At 46.9% G+C, this 18,278-nt stretch overlaps 1 protein-coding gene across 9 annotated transcripts in view; it reads right to left on the reverse strand.

Moving 5' to 3' along the window:
* TNRC6B (trinucleotide repeat containing adaptor 6B) overlaps positions 1 to 18,278 on the reverse strand; it is a 1,322,553-nt gene that overhangs the window by 202,703 nt on the left and 1,101,572 nt on the right. For 8 of the 9 annotated variants that reach the window (XM_069231280.1, XM_069231283.1, XM_069231279.1 and 5 more), the window contains 4 exons: positions 13,316 to 13,466; positions 11,641 to 11,778; positions 10,800 to 10,976; positions 10,444 to 10,590 (listed from right to left, as the gene is read on the reverse strand). In XM_069231280.1, the coding sequence (XP_069087381.1) occupies positions 10,444 to 10,590; positions 10,800 to 10,976; positions 11,641 to 11,778; positions 13,316 to 13,466 (613 nt within the window). The remainder of the gene's footprint in view (positions 1 to 10,443; positions 10,591 to 10,799; positions 10,977 to 11,640; positions 11,779 to 13,315; positions 13,467 to 18,278) is intronic. The other variant, XM_069231278.1, reaches the window with a different exon arrangement.

Genomic DNA, 18,278 nt, shown 5'->3' on the forward strand with positions numbered 1-18,278 from the left:
CTAGGACCAATTTCTCCCCAAGAATTGGGAAAGAAGGCGGACCATTGGGTCAAGACAAGGGTGTCCAAGACTTCAACAGGGGGTGACCAAAAGAAAGGGGTCACAAAGACTCCCCAGCAGAAGGGTGATGAGACAACCAAAACTAAAAATAGTAAAGAGTCTTCTACAGGCCCCCAAAAACCTGCACAGGAGGGTGGGCCCAGAGCCTCTTCACAAAACAATGGGTACAAGGGTAAAAACTTTGATCCCAAAAAGGCCTGGTGTCATAGCTGTAAACAGCATGGACACCAAACTGGAGACAAGGCCTGTCCCAAGAAAGGTTCCACTCCAAACTCCCATCCAGGTAACACTGGTATGGCTAGTCTCCAAGTGGGATCAACAGTGTGCCCAGAGCAAATCAGGGTCCACACTGAAGCTACTCTAGTTTCTGAGGGTGGGGTGGATTTAGCCACACTAGCTGTCTGGCCGCCTAACATGCAAAAATACAGACAGCAACTCTTAATTAATGGGACTAGAATAGAGGGCCTGAGGGATACAGGTGCCAGTGTCACCATGGTGACAGAGAAACTGGTTTCCCCTGGCCAATACCTGACTGGAAAAACTTACACAGTCACCAACGCTGACAATCAGAGAAAAGTACATCCCATGGCAATGGTTACTTTAGAATGGGGAGGGGTCAATGGCCTGAAACAGGTGGTGGTCTCCTCAAATATCCCAGTGGACTGTCTGCTTGGAAATGACCTGGAGTCCTCAGCATGGGCTGAGGTAGAGCTAAAAACCCATGCAGCAATGCTGGGTATCCCTGAACTGGTGTGTGTGAAAACAAGAGCACAGTGCAAGGCACAGGGTGAAAAAGTAGAGCTGGAGTCTGGAAAAATGGCCCAGCCTACCAAGAGAACAGGAAAGTCAGTTGGGAAACCAACTGCAACACAGCAAAAGAAAGGGAACCTCTCTTCTCAGGAAGAAGTTCTACCCTCTGAGGGAACTGAGCCTTTGGAGCTTGAACCTTATCAGGTTGAGCTCTTAGGCCCAGGGGGACCCTCAAGGGAAGAGCTGTGTAAGGGACAAGAAACCTGTCCCTCTCTTGAAGGCCTTAGGCAGCAAGCTGCTGAAGAGTCCAAAGGCAAGAAAAATGGAACACATAGGGTCTATTGGGAAGATGGGCTCCTGTACACTGAGGCCAGAGACCCCAAACCTGGTGCCACTAGGAGAGTGGTAGTGCCTCAGCTGTTCAGAGAGTTCATCCTAACATTGGCCCATGACATTCCCCTTGCTGGACATTTGGGACAAACCAAGACGTGGGAGAGGTTAGTCAACCACTTCTACTGGCCCAATATGTCCAACATGGTTAAGGAGTTTTGCCTCTCCTGCCCCACCTGTCAAGCCAGTGGTAAGACAGTTGGGCACCCAAAGGCCCCCCTCATTCCACTTCCAGTGGTGGGGGTGCCCTTTGAAAGAGTGGGTGTGGACATAGTTGGTCCACTGGAACCTCCCACAGCCTCAGGAAATATGTATATCCTGGTAGTAGTGGATCATGCTACCAGGTATCCTGAAGCTATTCCCCTTAGGTCGACTACTGCCCCTGCAGTAGCCAAGGCCCTCATTGGTATCTTTACCAGAGTGGGTTTCCCTAAGGAGGTGGTGTCTGACAGAGGTACCAACTTCATGTCAGCATACCTAAAGCACATGTGGAATGAGTGTGGAGTGACTTATAAATTCACTACACCTTACCATCCACAAACTAATGGCTTAGTTGAGAGATTCAACAAGACATTAAAAGGCATGATCATGGGGCTCCCAGAAAAACTCAAAAGGAGATGGGATGTCCTCCTGCCATGTCTGCTTTTCGCTTACAGGGAGGTACCGCAGAAGGGAGTAGGGTTCTCACCCTTTGAACTTCTGTTTGGTCATCCTGTAAGGGGACCACTTGCCCTTGTTAAAGAAGGCTGGGAGAGACCTCTCCATGAGCCTAAACAGGACATAGTGGACTATGTACTTGGCCTTCGCTCTAGAATGGCAGAGTACATGGAAAAGGCAACCAAAAACCTTGAGGCCAGCCAACAGCTCCAGAAGTTTTGGTATGACCAAAAGGCTGCACTGGTTGAGTTCCAACCAGGGCAGAAAGTCTGGGTTCTGGAGCCTGTGGCTCCCAGGGCACTCCAGGACAAATGGAGTGGCCCTTACCCAGTACTAGAGAGGAAGAGTCAGGTCACCTACTTGGTGGACCTGGGCACAAGCAGGAGCCCCAAAAGGGTGATCCATGTAAACCGCCTTAAGCTCTTCCACGACAGGGCTGATGTCAATCTGTTGATGGTAACAGATGAGGATCAGGAGGCAGAGAGTGAACCTCTCCCTGATCTTCTGTCATCAGACCCAAAAGATGGTACCGTAGATGGAGTGATCTACTCAGACACCCTCTCTGGCCAACAGCAAGCTGATTGTAGGAGAGTCCTACAACAGTTTCCTGAACTCTTCTCCTTAACCCCTGGTCAGACACACCTGTGTACCCATGATGTGGACACAGGAGACAGCATGCCTGTCAAGAACAAAATCTTTAGACAGTCTGACCATGTTAAGGAAAGCATCAAGGTGGAAGTCCACAAGATGCTGGAATTGGGAGTCATTGAGCGCTCTGACAGCCCCTGGGCTAGCCCAGTGGTCTTAGTCCCCAAACCTCACACCACAGATGGAAAGAAAGAGATGAGGTTTTGTGTGGACTACAGAGGGCTCAATTCTGTCACCAAGACAGATGCTCATCCAATTCCAAGAGCTGATGAGCTCATTGATAAATTAGGTGCTGCCAAATTTCTAAGTACCTTTGACTTGACAGCAGGGTACTGGCAAATAAAAATGGCACCTGGAGCAAAAGAAAAGACAGCATTCTCCACACCTGATGGGCATTATCAGTTTACTGTTATGCCCTTTGGTTTAAAGAATGCCCCTGCCACCTTCCAAAGGTTGGTGAATCAAGTCCTTGCTGGCTTGGAGTCCTTTAGCACAGCTTATCTTGATGATATTGCTGTCTTTAGCTCCACCTGGCAGGATCACCTGGTCCACCTGAGGAAGGTTTTGAAGGCTCTGCAATCTGCAGGCCTCTCTATCAAGGCATCCAAATGCCAGATAGGGCAGGGAACTGTGGTTTACTTGGGACACCTTGTAGGTGGAGGCCAAGTTCAGCCACTCCAACCCAAGATCCAGACTATTCTGGACTGGGTAGCTCCAAAAACCCAGACTCAAGTCAGGGCATTCCTTGGCTTGACTGGGTACTACAGGAGGTTTGTGAAGGGATATGGATCCATTGTGACAGCCCTCACTGAGCTCACCTCCAAGAAAATGCCCAAGAAAGTGAACTGGACTGTGGACTGCCAACAGGCCTTTGACACCCTGAAACAGGCAATGTGCTCAGCACCAGTTCTCAAAGCTCCAGATTATTCTAAGCAGTTCATTGTGCAGACTGATGCCTCTGAACATGGGATAGGGGCAGTTTTGTCCCAAACAAATGATGATGGCCTTGACCAGCCTGTTGCTTTCATTAGCAGGAGGTTACTCCCCAGGGAGCAGCGTTGGAGTGCCATTGAGAGGGAGGCCTTTGCTGTGGTCTGGTCCCTGAAGAAGCTGAGACCATACCTCTTTGGGACTCACTTCCTAGTTCAAACTGACCACAGACCTCTCAAATGGCTGATGCAAATGAAAGGTGAAAATCCTAAACTGTTGAGGTGGTCCATCTCCCTACAGGGAATGGACTTTATAGTGGAACACAGACCTGGGACTGCCCATGCCAATGCAGATGGCCTTTCCAGGTTCTTCCACTTAGAAAATGAAGACTCTCTTGGGAAAGGTTAGTCTCATCCTCTTTCGTTTGGGGGGGGGTTGTGTAAGGAAATGCCTCCTTGGCATGGTTGCCCCCTGACTTTTTGCCTTTGCTGATGCTATGTTTACAATTGAAAGTGTGCTGAGGCCTGCTAACCAGGCCCCAGCACCAGTGTTCTTTCCCTAACCTGTACTTTTGTATCCACAATTGGCAGACCCTGGCATCCAGATAAGTCCCTTGTAACTGGTACTTCTAGTACCAAGGGCCCTGATGCCAAGGAAGGTCTCTAAGGGCTGCAGCATGTCTTATGCCACCCTGGAGACCTCTCACTCAGCACAGACACACTGCTTACCAGCTTGTGTGTGCTAGTGAGGACAAAACGAGTAAGTCGACATGGCACTCCCCTCAGGGTGCCATGCCAGCCTCTCACTGCCTATGCAGCATAGGTAAGACACCCCTCTAGCAGGCCTTACAGCCCTAAGGCAGGGTGCCCTATACCATAGGTGAGGGTACCAGTGCATGAGCATGGTACCCCTACAGTGTCTAAACAAAACCTTAGACATTGTAAGTGCAGGGTAGCCATAAGAGTATATGGTCTGGGAGTCTGTCAAACACGAACTCCACAGCACCATAATGGCTACACTGAAAACTGGGAAGTTTGGTATCAAACTTCTCAGCACAATAAATGCACACTGATGCCAGTGTACATTTTATTGTAAAATACACCACAGAGGGCACCTTAGAGGTGCCCCCTGAAACTTAACCGACTATCTGCGTAGGCTGACTAGTTTTAGCAGCCTGCCACAAACCGAGACATGTTGCTGGCCCCACGGGGAGAGTGCCTTTGTCACTCTGAGGCCAGTAACAAAGCCTGCACTGGGTGGAGATGCTAACACCTCTCCCAGGCAGGAATTGTCACACCTGGCGGTGAGCCTCAAAGGCTCACCTCCTTTGTGCCAACCCAGCAGGACACTCCAGCTAGTGGAGTTGCCCGCCCCCCTCCGGCCAGGCCCCACTTTTGGCGGCAAGGCCGGAGAAAATAATGAGAAAAACAAGGAGGAGTCACTGACCAGTCAGGACAGCCCCTAAGGTGTCCTGAGCTGAAGTGACTCTAACTTTTAGAAATCCTCCATCTTGCAGATGGAGGATTCCCCCAATAGGGTTAGGATTGTGACCCCCTCCCCTTGGGAGGAGGCACAAAGAGGGTGTACCCACCCTCAGGGCTAGTAGCCATTGGCTACTAACCCCCCAGACCTAAACACGCCCTTAAATTTAGTATTTAAGGGCTACCCTGAACCCTAGAAAAGAGAGATTCCTGCAACAAGAAGAAGGACTGCCCAGCTGAAAACCCCTGCAGCGGAAGACCAGAAGACGACAACTGCCTTGGCTCCAGAAACTCACCGGCCTGTCTCCTGCCTTCCAAAGATCCTGCTCCAGCGACGCCTTCCGAAGGGACCAGCGACCTCGACATCCTCTGAGGACTGCCCCTGCTTCGAAAAGACAAGAAACTCCCGAGGACAGCGGACCTGCTCCAAGAAAAGCTGCAACTTTGTTTCCCGCAGCTTTAAAGAACCCTGCAAGCTCCCCGCAAGAAGCGTGAGACTTGCAACACTGCACCCGGCGACCCCGACTCGGCTGGTGGCGATCCAACACCTCAGGAGGGACCCCAGGACTACTCTGATACTGTGAGTACCAAAACCTGTCCCCCCTGAGCCCCCACAGCGCCGCCTGCAGAGGGAATCCCGAGGCTTCCCCTGACCGCGACTCTTTGAACCTAAAGTCCCGACGCCTGGGAGAGACCCTGCACCCGCAGCCCCCAGGACCTGAAGGACCGGACTTTCACTGGAGAAGTGACCCCCAGGAGTCCCTCTCCCTTGCCCAAGTGGAGGTTTCCCCGAGGAACCCCCCCCTTGCCTGCCTGCAGCGCTGAAGAGATCCCGAGATCTCTCATAGACTAACCTTGCGAACCCGACGCTTGTTTCTACACTGCACCCGGCCGCCCCCGCGCCGCTGAGGGTGAAATTTCTGTGTGGACTCGTGTCCCCCCCGGTGCCCTACAAAACCCCCCTGGTCTGCCCTCCGAAGACGCGGGTACTTACCTGCAAGCAGACCGGAACCGGGGCACCCCCTTCTCTCCATTCTAGCCTATGTGTTTTGGGCACCGCTTTGAACTCTGCACCTGACCGGCCCTGAGCTGCTGGTGTGGTGACTTTGGGGTTGCTCTGAACCCCCAACGGTGGGCTGCCTTGGACCAAGAACTGAACCCTGTAAGTGTCTTACTTACCTGGTAAAACTAATCAAAACTTACCTCCCCTAGGAACTGTGAAAATTGCACTAAGTGTCCACTTTTAAAACAGCTATTTGTCAATAACTTGAAAAGTATACATGCGATTTTGATGATTTGAAGTTCCTAAAGTACTTACTTGCAATACCTTTCGAATGAGATATTACATGTAGAATTTGAACCTGTGGTTCTTAAAATAAACTAAGAAAAGATATTTTTCTATATAAAAACCTATTGGCTGGATTTGTCTCTGAGTGTGTGTACCTCATTTATTGTCTATGTGTATGTACAACAAATGCTTAACACTACTCCTTGGATAAGCCTACTGCTCGACCACACTACCACAAAATAGAGCATTAGTATTATCTATTTTTACCACTATTTTACCTCTAAGGGGAACCCTTGGACTCTGTGCATGCTATTCCTCACTTTGAAATAGCACATACAGAGCCAACTTCCTACAGTATGTATATGGGAACTTCGCGTGGCATCGAGGGCAGAATCGAAATGGAGTCCGATCCATCAGGCGTCTACGCGCCAGGCCAGAGTCTGGCACTCGCGCCCAGAAGGGCGAAATCTAGATTCCAACGGTATTACTGGTTCGATGGGAAACGCAATCAAAACAATACCAACGATTAAATAGGTTTTCTAAGGTTTTCCGATTCAAAATCTTGGAGCAAGAGGAAACACATCCGAACCAGACAGCGGAAAGAAAACAATCTAACAATGGAGTCGATGCCCATGAGCACTAACCGAGAGGAGTCACCACTTGATCCCATGACTCTGAAAAGACTTCTTCGAAGAAAAACAACTTGTAACAACTTGTAACACTCCGAGCCCAACACTAGATGTCAGAAGAGCTATGCATAGCATGTGTATCAGCAGCTACACATGCCATCGAACACATACACACACACACATATTATATATATATATATATATATATAAAATATACTCCGGAGTCCCCATGCAAGGGCGGGAATATTCAGTGCTTTTGACTATGATGAGGATTCCCCTGGAAGAGAACATACTCTATAGCTTGTTGCGAAGAAGAGATTGAACTTAATGCATGAGCAATGTTTGGTGTTCCTGCATTAGCCTTTGAGCGCTAAGTGGAGTATTTGGCTGTGTGGTAATGAGCTCCGGAAAACAGCCATGCTGGATAATGGCTAAGACCCACCTTTGAGATGGAATGTCAGGTTGGATGGAAATGTTGCAGTCTTCCCCCGACAGGTGTTATGTGATCGGGGAGGGGGGGTAGTCACTGCTTGGTGGAGGGTGTCGCTCCGTGGGTGGTACAAGGGGGGGGAGGAGGGAAAAGGCACCTTTACCTCTACCCTTGATGTTACTACCTCTGAAGGAGCTACATTAGTAGCCCTTTGAACAGGAACCTCAAGAATGTTTCTGTTGGGCGGTGGATGCTTCTGAAGAGGTAAATTTGTAGGCTGCACTGTAAACCGGGTGACAAAGCATCCCCCCCCTGGGAGCAGGTGTTTGAAACACTCCCATGGCGCTGGCAGTGTCTTTCTCTTTTTCTTATTTTTTCTAAAGTAGTCTACCTGGGGATCAAACGAGTGTTCCTTGTCAAAAGGTATGTTCAAAACAGCCTGCTGAACTTCTGGTTTAAGCCCAGAGATTCTGAGCTACGCATGTCATCTAAGGAGAATACTGGATTCTCCTTGCTGTAGTGTCTGCCACATCTAATGCACATCGTATGGAGGTGTTTGAGATGGTTTGTCCCTTCAAAACAAACTGCTAACCACATTTTCTATGTTTCTCTGTGAGATACTGAAGGACATCTTCTATTCCGTCCCAGTGAGCTCGATCAGAGCATGCTAAGAAAGCTTGGGAGTTGGCAATATGCCAGTGGTTACCAGCCTGAGCTCAACCCTCTTTCCTGCAGGGTCTATCCTTTTGCTCTCCTTGTCTGGAGGTAGTGCGTCTCCAGTGGCTTGGGAGTTGGCTCTTTTGTGTGCTCTGGTGGCAACTAGGGTCTGGTGGTAGCTGTCCTAGACTTTGTCTACCCGAGGTGTCAGGACCCTAGCTCTAATAGGGTCTTTAAAAATGTCATTGGTATCAAAGCATATCCTTCAACATGGGTAGATGTGTGCCCTGTATGTAGTGGACAGTATATCAAAAAGGAAATCATCCTCCAATGGCTCCTTGTTAACTCCACATTGTGAAAGGCTGCAGCCCTGGCTATGACCTCTTGATAAGAGGAAGCACCCTCAGGGGGAAGAAGGGCGAGCGGTGTAAAGATCAGGATCGTAACCTACATGGGGATCAGTATCATAAGTGTCCCATGGATTGTCTCCTCGCAGCCCCCTGTACCTACCAGTATTTCAGTGTGGCAACCCCTGTGGTCCAAGGGGTCTTCAAGAGGAGTTAGCAGTGGAGGAGGATGTGGTAATGGTGGAGGCAAAGGTTTTGAGGCATGTGGAAGGAAGGCAGAGCTGATGGCACGGTCCACAGTCTTCATTTTAGGAGGAAGTGGCATGTTCAATGCTTCCTCAAAGGTGAGCTTACTTTTAAGTGGTGGAAGAGAGGAAGCTTTTTAAGTATATGTCCAGTCCCAATTTGCAGGTGGATTTTATTCTGTCTAGTGTCCAGTTTTTCCTACAGCTTGTGCAGAATAGGCTCCACTGATGAATCAGAAGCTGAGTTTGTAATTTTCATCTCTGAGGTTTTTGGCTCTGAAGATTTTGGCTTGGAGGGTTGGGGTGCTGTCATCATCTGGGTGGTTGAGGCGGACTACTGGGCAGGCACCAAAGGTTGAGACGGCGCCAAACGCTGGTGTTGAGTCGGGTCTGAGGAGGTCGATGCCAAAGGTTTTAGCTTGACATGTGCTTTCAGCGCCGTGCCCGAGGGCGGTTTTCCGGTGCCAACCACAGCCAGACAGCAGTGGTGGACGTGGGACCTCAGGTTCTGCGATCAGGGAAGCAGAAGTTTTATTGGTCGGCTTGGTTTGGAGGACAGGGGCAGGGGTTGCAGTACTCACAGGTTGAATCAATGGAATTTCCTGCATTTTGAGATCTACCTCGAGGCTGAAGTTTTCGCCGATACAGAAGGCCTCCTGTTCTTCGATGGACGGTCGCTCCAGGGTGTGCTCCGCACCGAATGGCAGGAGTGTCATTGGTGGCTTTGAGACATCTCAAGGTGACTAGCCCTGCGGTCCCAAAGTGTTTTCTTGGACCTGAAGGACTTGCACGCATCACAGTTAAGATTCCTTATGGTCTGGGGATAGGCACAATTTGCAGAGCCTGTTGATCTGTGTGCGTGTACTTCGTGTGGCAATGCAGACAAAACCAAAAGGGTGCGCATTGCATTACCAGTGGGGCATTGTTGGAAAAACAGGTATGGATGTCGAAGTTAGACCCAGAAGGGCAGTGCACTGAAAGGGCTTTGGTTGAACAGGTGAACCGGTGTGATTTTTCGTCTAAGCGCAGATGTAAGAAATGCGAACAGTAACAATACTGACTAAGGGGATAGAGAAAGGACCGAAGGTCAAACGGTAACGGAGTCAAAACACGGAGTACATGTCCGAACCCGACGGTGGAGAGAAAACAATCTAGCAAAAGAGTAGATGCCTATGTGTATTATCACAGGGGAGTCGTCACTCGACCTCATAACTCAGACTTCTTCAAAGAAAAACAACTTTCACAACTCTGGACCCAACACTAGATGGCAGGATTATGCAGAGCATGTGTATCTACATCGACACATGCCATCGAACACTATTGTCCCAACCCATATTAATTGCATTTATATAGCACTTCATAGCCGTGACAAGGTGTATAAGTGCATTGCAAACAGGTACCATGCTACAATATGTAGGGGTGCTTCATAGAAAAGTGTGTCAGAAGTGTGTTGGTTCCATGGGCCTGTAACCATAATGGTACTTTTATCTTGTTTTAGGTTGCTGCATCTAAGAAACGTGACTAAGAAGTTGCATGCTCTTTACATTAACTGCTTTCTTTGAAAGAGTCTCTACAGATTCCAAGTAGCAGCAATAGAAGATCAGCCATCATCCACTGGATAGAGGGAGACATAGTACATTCTCTGCACAATCCCCAAAGAAAGAGGAAAGCAAACTGTACAAATGCACTGCATACCGCGAGGTATAGGAAATTATCTTAGACCATTCAGGATCAATGAAAAGTTACATAACGAATGAGACAGGATTGCCCCATGATCATGGGCTACATACCGACCCCCCTTCCACCCAAACTATAAACGATCGATATGGGGTCCCAAAAAAACAACCTTTGAAGTCCTTGATACAGCTACACACCAAGCATACTATACATTATTGTTTACTGATGCCTCCTATGCCGGTTGTGGCCAATACCTGTGGTGTTGTCACGCAGAAGCTGGTGGTCAGTATCTATGATGGGTGATGTGGCAGGGCCTGCCAGCACGCTGCCTGGGGTAACGTAGGGGTCAGACTCCGGGTCAATGTTTTGGATGCCTTTCCATGGCACGCCTGGCTGGAACTCTGCAGCAGGAACAAGATTCAAGTGCTAAGACCCTTCATACCATTATACAGGTGGGTTGTATGAAAACAGCATGTTCAACTTTGATTTGCTTTGAGATTTATATTCATATATATTTTGAATATCAAGAAAAGTGAGATGCAACAAATAGATCAGTAACTGGAGTAAAACACTGAAATAGACAAAATCATGGTAGTTTGCATTAGGATACCTGGGGGCCAACTGGCATTGCTGGCTTTGCTTCCAATCTTATTTGTTGGTGGGGATTTGGCAGGCAGCCAGCTGTCACCTGTTGGACCTGGGTGGCCCCCAAGGTGGTCCCCAGACATCATCTCATACTGGTTGTAAGGTGAGCCACCACGGGCCTTGCCTGGGGGAACAATAGTACCTTTGAGGGGAAAGTGAAATAACAGCATTCACTTTTTTTTCCAATTAGAATATTCTAAACACTCGTCACAGCACTTGTACCAAACTAGAGATGAAATACACAAAAATACATAATTTTACTGTGTACTGAGAGAGAGAGAGAGAGAGAGGCTCAACATAAGTGGATATAGTTAACATAAAATTCAACTTGTTATTCAAAATCTTTGAACAACTTTTTTTGGGATGAGTTATTTGCCTTTTTTACTCTTTTCTCCATAGGTTCCCCTAACAACACTGTACAGGTGGTCTGAATTTAGACACGCATGGCTAGCCTACTATGAGAAGCTAGGTAACTACATTCAACTGTTCTAAGCACAAACATTTTCTGTTTGCAATCTTGCTCTTGGCTTAAGAAATTAGTGTGTATAGGAATTCTGGTGTTTGGAAAGCCAGAGGGGAAGCTCAGTTATGTTTCCTGCAGAATGATATTCTACTACTAATGTCCGCAGGCCAAACTTGTCAGGGCAATACACAAGGAAATAGCCACTATTAAAGTCAAGCATATGACTAGCAAACAGACAAAGCTTTGGGCCTCCAGCAATTGACAGCTGGGCCCACACCTGACTCTACATCTATAGTCAGAGAAAAGCTCTTGCTACAGCCAGCTCCAGGACGTGGTGACATACCATTCTTGTGCATATTGACCTCCTGGGACACAGCAGAGGGAAGTCCATCCATCATGGAAGTCCACTGTTTAAAACGAGACTCAGCACCTGCCTCTTTCCCTCCGCTGATACCATAATCCATGCTGTTCGAGCCAAAGCCTAAAAAAGGAAGACTCATCAGTAAGGCAGGGAGGTTTCCAATGCAACAAATCACCAAGAGAAACAAACTTATAAATAACATTCCCCATCAGCTCAGCTTAAGGAAAGGCAATCACTGTAAATAAAATGACAGCTGATAAATGAGACAAAGGCAAGAGACCTGGGGATAGGATAACTTCACAAATATGGGTAATTCAAGAGTGACTTTCAAGAACCTCTCTCTAGGAAATGGGCAGTCTAACAATTTGTAAAATGCCTCTGCATGGCTGGGATTGTCTAAGCTTGTGACTCTGAGAAGGATCCAATGCATGGCTATCCTTCTCAAAGTAACAGTTGTGAATATTCTTCACTTTCAAGAGCGCCTTCCATTTAAAGGGGGATATGGCACAGCAGAGAGAAATATTTTCTTAAAAAATAGAAACACATTGCAACTACTGTCACAAAAAAACAAAGATCTCCATGTACAGACATTTGGTCTGGGTAAGAGAATGCTAACTTGGAAGGAGGCTGAGAGCACGACAAGACAAGCTTATTTTGGCTGGCTTAAACTGCTTGCACAGACGCAATAGACGTTTACTTTCCGGTAACTAATACCTATTTTCATAGGCTCATTTACTCAGTGATGTGTGATGTCACTGCACAAATTTATACTTGTGCTTTGCTGTTGATGACTACTCCCAGAATACAGTTGGATTACCTCCCCCTGCAACCCACTGCCTCCAGCCACCAGAGGGAACCTTCAGAATGGGGCTAATGCACTCCCACCAGTGAGGTAATTTTCAAAGCTGTGAATCAGAGACATGGATTTGCAGACAGTAAAGATACACTCTTTCTTTCTTCTAATTAATACATTTGTCACAAAAGAGGGATTTTAGTGTGCAGCAGCAAAGACTATAGGAGCCTGGTCACAGTAGAAATACTGTTTTTAATGCAAAGATGTGTGATTTGCCAGGGGCTTGCAATGCAGAACTTGGGTTCCAACCTGGGGTTACTTTGAATGTCTTATTTGTAAGAAATGCACGCTGATTTTGACAACAATACTTAGCCATTAAAGTGGTCTTAGTCAGGGCATGGTGCAATCTTGTGTGAATTTTTCCTAGTTTGGGTCTACCACTGCTAATAAAATATTTTATTTAAATGACTAAGTAAGCAACATGCTGAGCCCAGTTTAATTGTTCAATCCTAGATTGCAGCCTTCAGGATGCAGCAGTACTGGGGTACAGTGCTGCCAATACACCTCCATCCCACCCTTCAGCACCCTTCCTATTGCTCTACTGGGTCTTATACAGTGCTCTGCCAATGCGCATAAGGCTTATGACCAACAAACAGCTCTTCTAATGTAACTGTTATGACCTGCAGAAATTAGTTGCAAAAGCTCACGTGTACCTCGAAATCCAAGTTGTAGCATCAGTGTTTCTGCAGCAAGACATCACTTTCCAACAGTTTCATCACACAAACTCTGCACACCCAATACATGTATGTTAAATCCAGAAAAGAAAAAAAACACAGCATGCAATTTGGTGACTCTAGTACCGACCAGATCCAAACCCAGACATCTGCCCTTTGGCCTGAAGGTCTGCGAGCCCCGAGTCCAAGTGCTGCTTAGGGCCTACTGGGTGAGAGGGGGAGTGCTTCATGTTGGGCTGTCTCTGCTGCTGTTGCTGGAGGGCGTTCACCATACGGACAAGCTGTGGAGCAAAGAGAAAGCCCAAAAAATGAGAAAAGGCAGAACTGTAGTTGCAAAGTCTGGAAGGACAACACTGCAACCCTCCCCCTACCCAAACATTTTGGTATATGTACTACTGAACCCTCCCCCTACCCAAACATTTTGGTATATGTGCAACTCAAACTTCAATTCAATTTTTTTTATGAGTTACAGCTGGGAAAGCACAAATGTTTCTATTTAGGAGATGTTCTAATATGGGGAGGGAAGTGTAAAAACGAACTGAATACTCAAAGCAGGATAACCAATATACCTTAGGAAATCGTGAGAAGCTAGAGATCCAATAGTACGACAATCAATAACAGATCATTAGCAAAAAATGTGTGTGTATGTATGTGTGTGATATATATATATATATATATATATATATATATATGGAAAATGCCACTTACCCAGTGTACATCTGTTCGTGGCATGTTCACATGCTATGCATAGTCTGCCATCTAGTGGTGGGCTCGGAGTGTTACAAGTTTTTCTTCGAAGAAGTGTTTTCGAGTTACAGGATCGTGTGACTCCTCCTTTTCGGTTCCACTGCGCATGGGCATCGACTCCATGTTAGATTGTTTTCCCGCAGAGGGCAAGGTAGGAGTGATAGAGTATAAAGAAAAAAGATGTCCATGCAAATGGAATATATGGAAAATGTCACTTACCTAGTGTACATCTGTTTGTGGCATGTTGCGCTGCAGATTCACATGCTATGCACTGTTCCTGCCATCTAGTGTTGGGCTCGGAGTGTTACAAGTTGTTTTTCTTCGAAGAAGTCTTTTCGAGTCAGGGGACCGAGTGACTCCTCCCTTTCGGCTCCATTGCGCATGGGCGTCGACTCCATCTTAGATTGTTTTCCCCGCATAGGGTGAGGTAGGAGTTGGTAGAATAAGGATACTAAAGATGCTCATGCAATGGAGTAGATATGTATGTATATAGTTTGTGGTAAAGGAATATTTATTTACATATATATACAATTTACATGCAACTAAAACGGCTACAGGCTCCAGGGGAGGTGGGAGGGCGCATGTGAATCTGCAGCGCAACATGCCACGAACAGATGTACACTGGGTAAGTGACATTTTCTATTCGATGGCATGTGTAGCAGCAGATACACATGCTGTGCATAGACTACAAAGCAGTAATCCTCCAAAAAGCGGTGGTCAGCCTGTAGGAGTTGAAGTTGTTTGGAATAATGTTCTTAATACAGCCTGTCCTACTGTGGCTTGTTGTGTTGCTAACACATCTACACAGTAATGCTTAGTAAATGTATGGGGTGTAGACCAAGGGGCTGCCTTATAAATCTGTCATTGGTATATTACCTAGAATAGCCATTGTGACACTTTTCTTTCTAGTGGAGTGTGCCCTTGGTGTAATGGGTAATTCTCTTTTAGCTTTGAGGTAACAGGTCTGAATACATTTGACTATCCATCTGGCTATGCCCTGTTTGGATGTAGGGTTACCGGCCTGTGGTTTTTAGAAAGCTACGAACAATTGTTTAGTTTTACTAAATGCTTTTGTTCTGTCTATGTAATACATTAGCGCTCTTTTTATGTCTAATGTATGTAGTGCTCTTTCTGCTACTGAGTCTGGTTGTGGAAAGAAGACTGGAAGTTCAACTGTTTGGTTTAGATGAAGCGGTGATATGACTTTTGGTAAATATTTTGGATTTGTACAGAGAACCACTTTATGTTTGTGTATTTGTATAAAGGGTTCTTGGATAGTAAACGCCTGTATTTCGCTAACTCTTTGTAGTGAAGTGATGGCTATTAGAAAGCTACTTTCCAAGTCAAGAATTTGATTTGACAAGAATGCATGTGTTCAAATGGTGGACCCATGAGTCATGTAAGTACAATATTAAGATTCCACGAAGGTACTGGTGGGGTTTTTGGAGGTAGGATTCTTTTTAGTCCTTCCATAAAGGCTTTAATAAATGGGTTTCTAAAAAGTGACTTTGTATGTTTAATCTGCAGATAAGCAGATATTGCAGTGAGATTAATTTTTATGGAAGAAAAAGCGATATTTGCTTTTTGTAAGTGTAGTAAATAACTCACAATGTCTTGTATGGAGGCCTCTAACGGTATGATTTGATTTGCTTGGCAGTAGAAAACAAACCTTTTCCATTTATTAGCATAACAATGTCTTGTTGTCGGTTACCTTGCTTGTTTAATGACCTCCATACACCCATTTGGAAGGTTTAGATAGCCAAATTCTAAGACTTCAGGAGCCAGATTGCTAGGTTGAGCAATGCTGGATTGGGGTGTCTGATCTGTTGTTTGTGTTAGGTTAACAGATCTGGTCTGTTTGGTAGTTTGATGTGCAATACTACTGAGAGGTCCAACAGTGTGGTATACCACGGTTGGCGAGCCCACGTTGGTGCTAGGAGTATTAGTTTGAGTTTGTTTTGACTCAGTTTGTTGACCAGGAAAGGAATGAGCAGAAGAGGGGGAAAAGAGTAAACAAATATCCCTGACCAGCTGATCCATAGAGCATTGCCCTTGGACTGAAGGTGTGGGTACCTGGATGCGAAGTTTTGGCATTTTGCGTTTTGTTGCAAACAGATCTATGTTTGGTGTTACCCAGCGGCAGAAGTAATCTTGTAGAATCTGGGGATGTATTTCCCACTCGTGAGTTTGCTGGTGATCTCGACAGATTGTCGGCTAACTGATTGTGAATGACTGGTATATATTGTGCTATCAGGCGAATGTTGTTGTGAATTGCCCAATGCCAAATTGTTTGTGCTAGGAGACACAGTTGTGACGAGTGTGTCCCCCCGTTTGTTTAGATAATACATTGTTGTCATATTGTCTGTTTTGACAAGAATGTGTTTGTGGACTAGAAGGGGCTGAAAAGCTTTTAGAGCTAGAAAGACTGCTAGCAGTTCTAAAAGATTTATGTGAAGTTGTTTTTGTTGACTGTCCCAGTGACCTTGTATGCTGTGATTGTTGAGGTGTGCTCCCCACCCAATCATGGAGGCGTCTGTTGTGATAATGGCTTGAGGCACTGGGTCTTGAAAAGGCCGCCGTTGGTTTAAATTTACAGGGTTCCACCATTGAAGCGAAGAGTGTGTTTGGCAGTCTATCAACACTAGATCTTGGAGTTGACCCTGTGCCTGCGTCCATTGTCTTGCTAGGCACTGTTGTAAGGGCCACATGTGTAGTCTTGCGTTTGGGACAATAACTAGGCATGAGGACATCATGCCTAGTAGTTTCATCACAAACCGGACCATGGTGTTGTTGGTTTGGTGTCTAAACCCTCCCCTAAACTGTGGTTTCCTAAATGTTCCCCTATATTGAGAGGAATAGAGCGCGCCCATGGCTTTGGCCGTGTCCGTGTCCTTTTTCATTTTTTTCTATTGCGGTGTCCACCTCCGGCCCGAATAGCTGGTGTTGATTGAACGGCATATTCAATAACGCCTGCTGTATCTCTGGCTTAAAACCAGAACTTCGCAGCCATGCATGCCTTCTAATGGTGACTGCTGTATTGACAGTCCGTGCCGCTGTATCAGCAGAGTCTAGTGCAGAGCGGATCTGGTTGTTGGAGATGGCCTGTCCCTCCCCAACCACTTGTTGGGCATGTTTTTGATGCTCTTTTGGTAGATGTTGGATAATATCCTGCATCTCGTCCCAATGTGCTCTGTCATAGCGGGCAAGGAGGGCTTTGTGAGTTTGCAATACGCCACTGATTGGCCGCTTGCGATGCCAGTCTTTTCCCTGCCGCGTCGAACTTGCGGCATTCTTTATCAGGGGGTGGCGCATCCCCTGATGACTGAATTTGCCCGCTTTCTTGCAGCCCCCACTACAACGGAGTCCGGAGGGAGCTGTTGTGTAGTAAACACAGGGTCTGATGGGGGTGGTTTATATTTTTTCCTCGATCCTTGGTGTGATGGCTCTCCCTTTTACTGGTTCTTGGAAAACCTGTTGTGCATGCTTAAGCATGCCCGGTAACATTGGCAGGCTTTGGTACGAAGCATGCGTGGATGCCAGAGTGTTAAACAGAAAATCATCCTCCACTGGGTCTGAATGCATTGTAACATTGTGAAAGGTTGCTGCTCTGGCCAGTACCTGCATGTAGGACGTGCTATCCTCTGGAGGTGAAGGTTTTGAAGGATAACACTCTGGACTGTTGTCCGAAACTGGTGGGTAGTGTAGATCCCAGAGGTCCGCATCGTCCTGCGTCATCCCAGTATGTGTAGGTGACTGTGCCATTGGTGTACCCACTGGTGACAGTTGCGGCGAGTGAAGTGGGGACGTTTGTGGTGAGAAATGTGGGGGTGGTGACTTTTCTCTAACCACTTTGGCCTTTGGTTGCATTTCAGTCTCATGAAAAGCCAGTTTTCTTTTGAACTTGAGCGGAGGGATGGTTTGTATTTTCCCTGCCTCTTTTTGGATTTATAGCCTTGGTTGTGTTTGGTCTAGCTCTTCCAAAACCATTTCTTGCTCAAATCTGTGCCTTTCTTTGAGCTGTTGAGAGAGCCCCTGCTCTTCCGCATAGGAAGTCTTTTTTGGCTCCGAAGCCGGTTTTTTCGGTACCGAAACCCCAATGGATACGGTCGGTCTCGGCTCTGAGAAGCTTTTCCGAGGTTTGCTCGACGTCGACTCTTTTCGGTGCCGGGTTCTCGACCCGAGAAGTCTTCGGCATTATTTTGGCCTTTTCAGTGCCGATGATGGTATTTGGTCACCGCCTTTTTTGTGGGTCGAGCCATGGCCTTTGGCAGTGGCGTCCCCGAGGCCTTCTGTTTCTTTATGTGACCTTGGGTCTGGGATGAGGCAGGTGTACTCACTTTTTGCGC

This window comes from Pleurodeles waltl, chromosome 4_2, assembly GCF_031143425.1.
Source record: "Pleurodeles waltl isolate 20211129_DDA chromosome 4_2, aPleWal1.hap1.20221129, whole genome shotgun sequence".
NCBI classification, from domain to species: Eukaryota; Metazoa; Chordata; class Amphibia; order Caudata; family Salamandridae; genus Pleurodeles; species Pleurodeles waltl.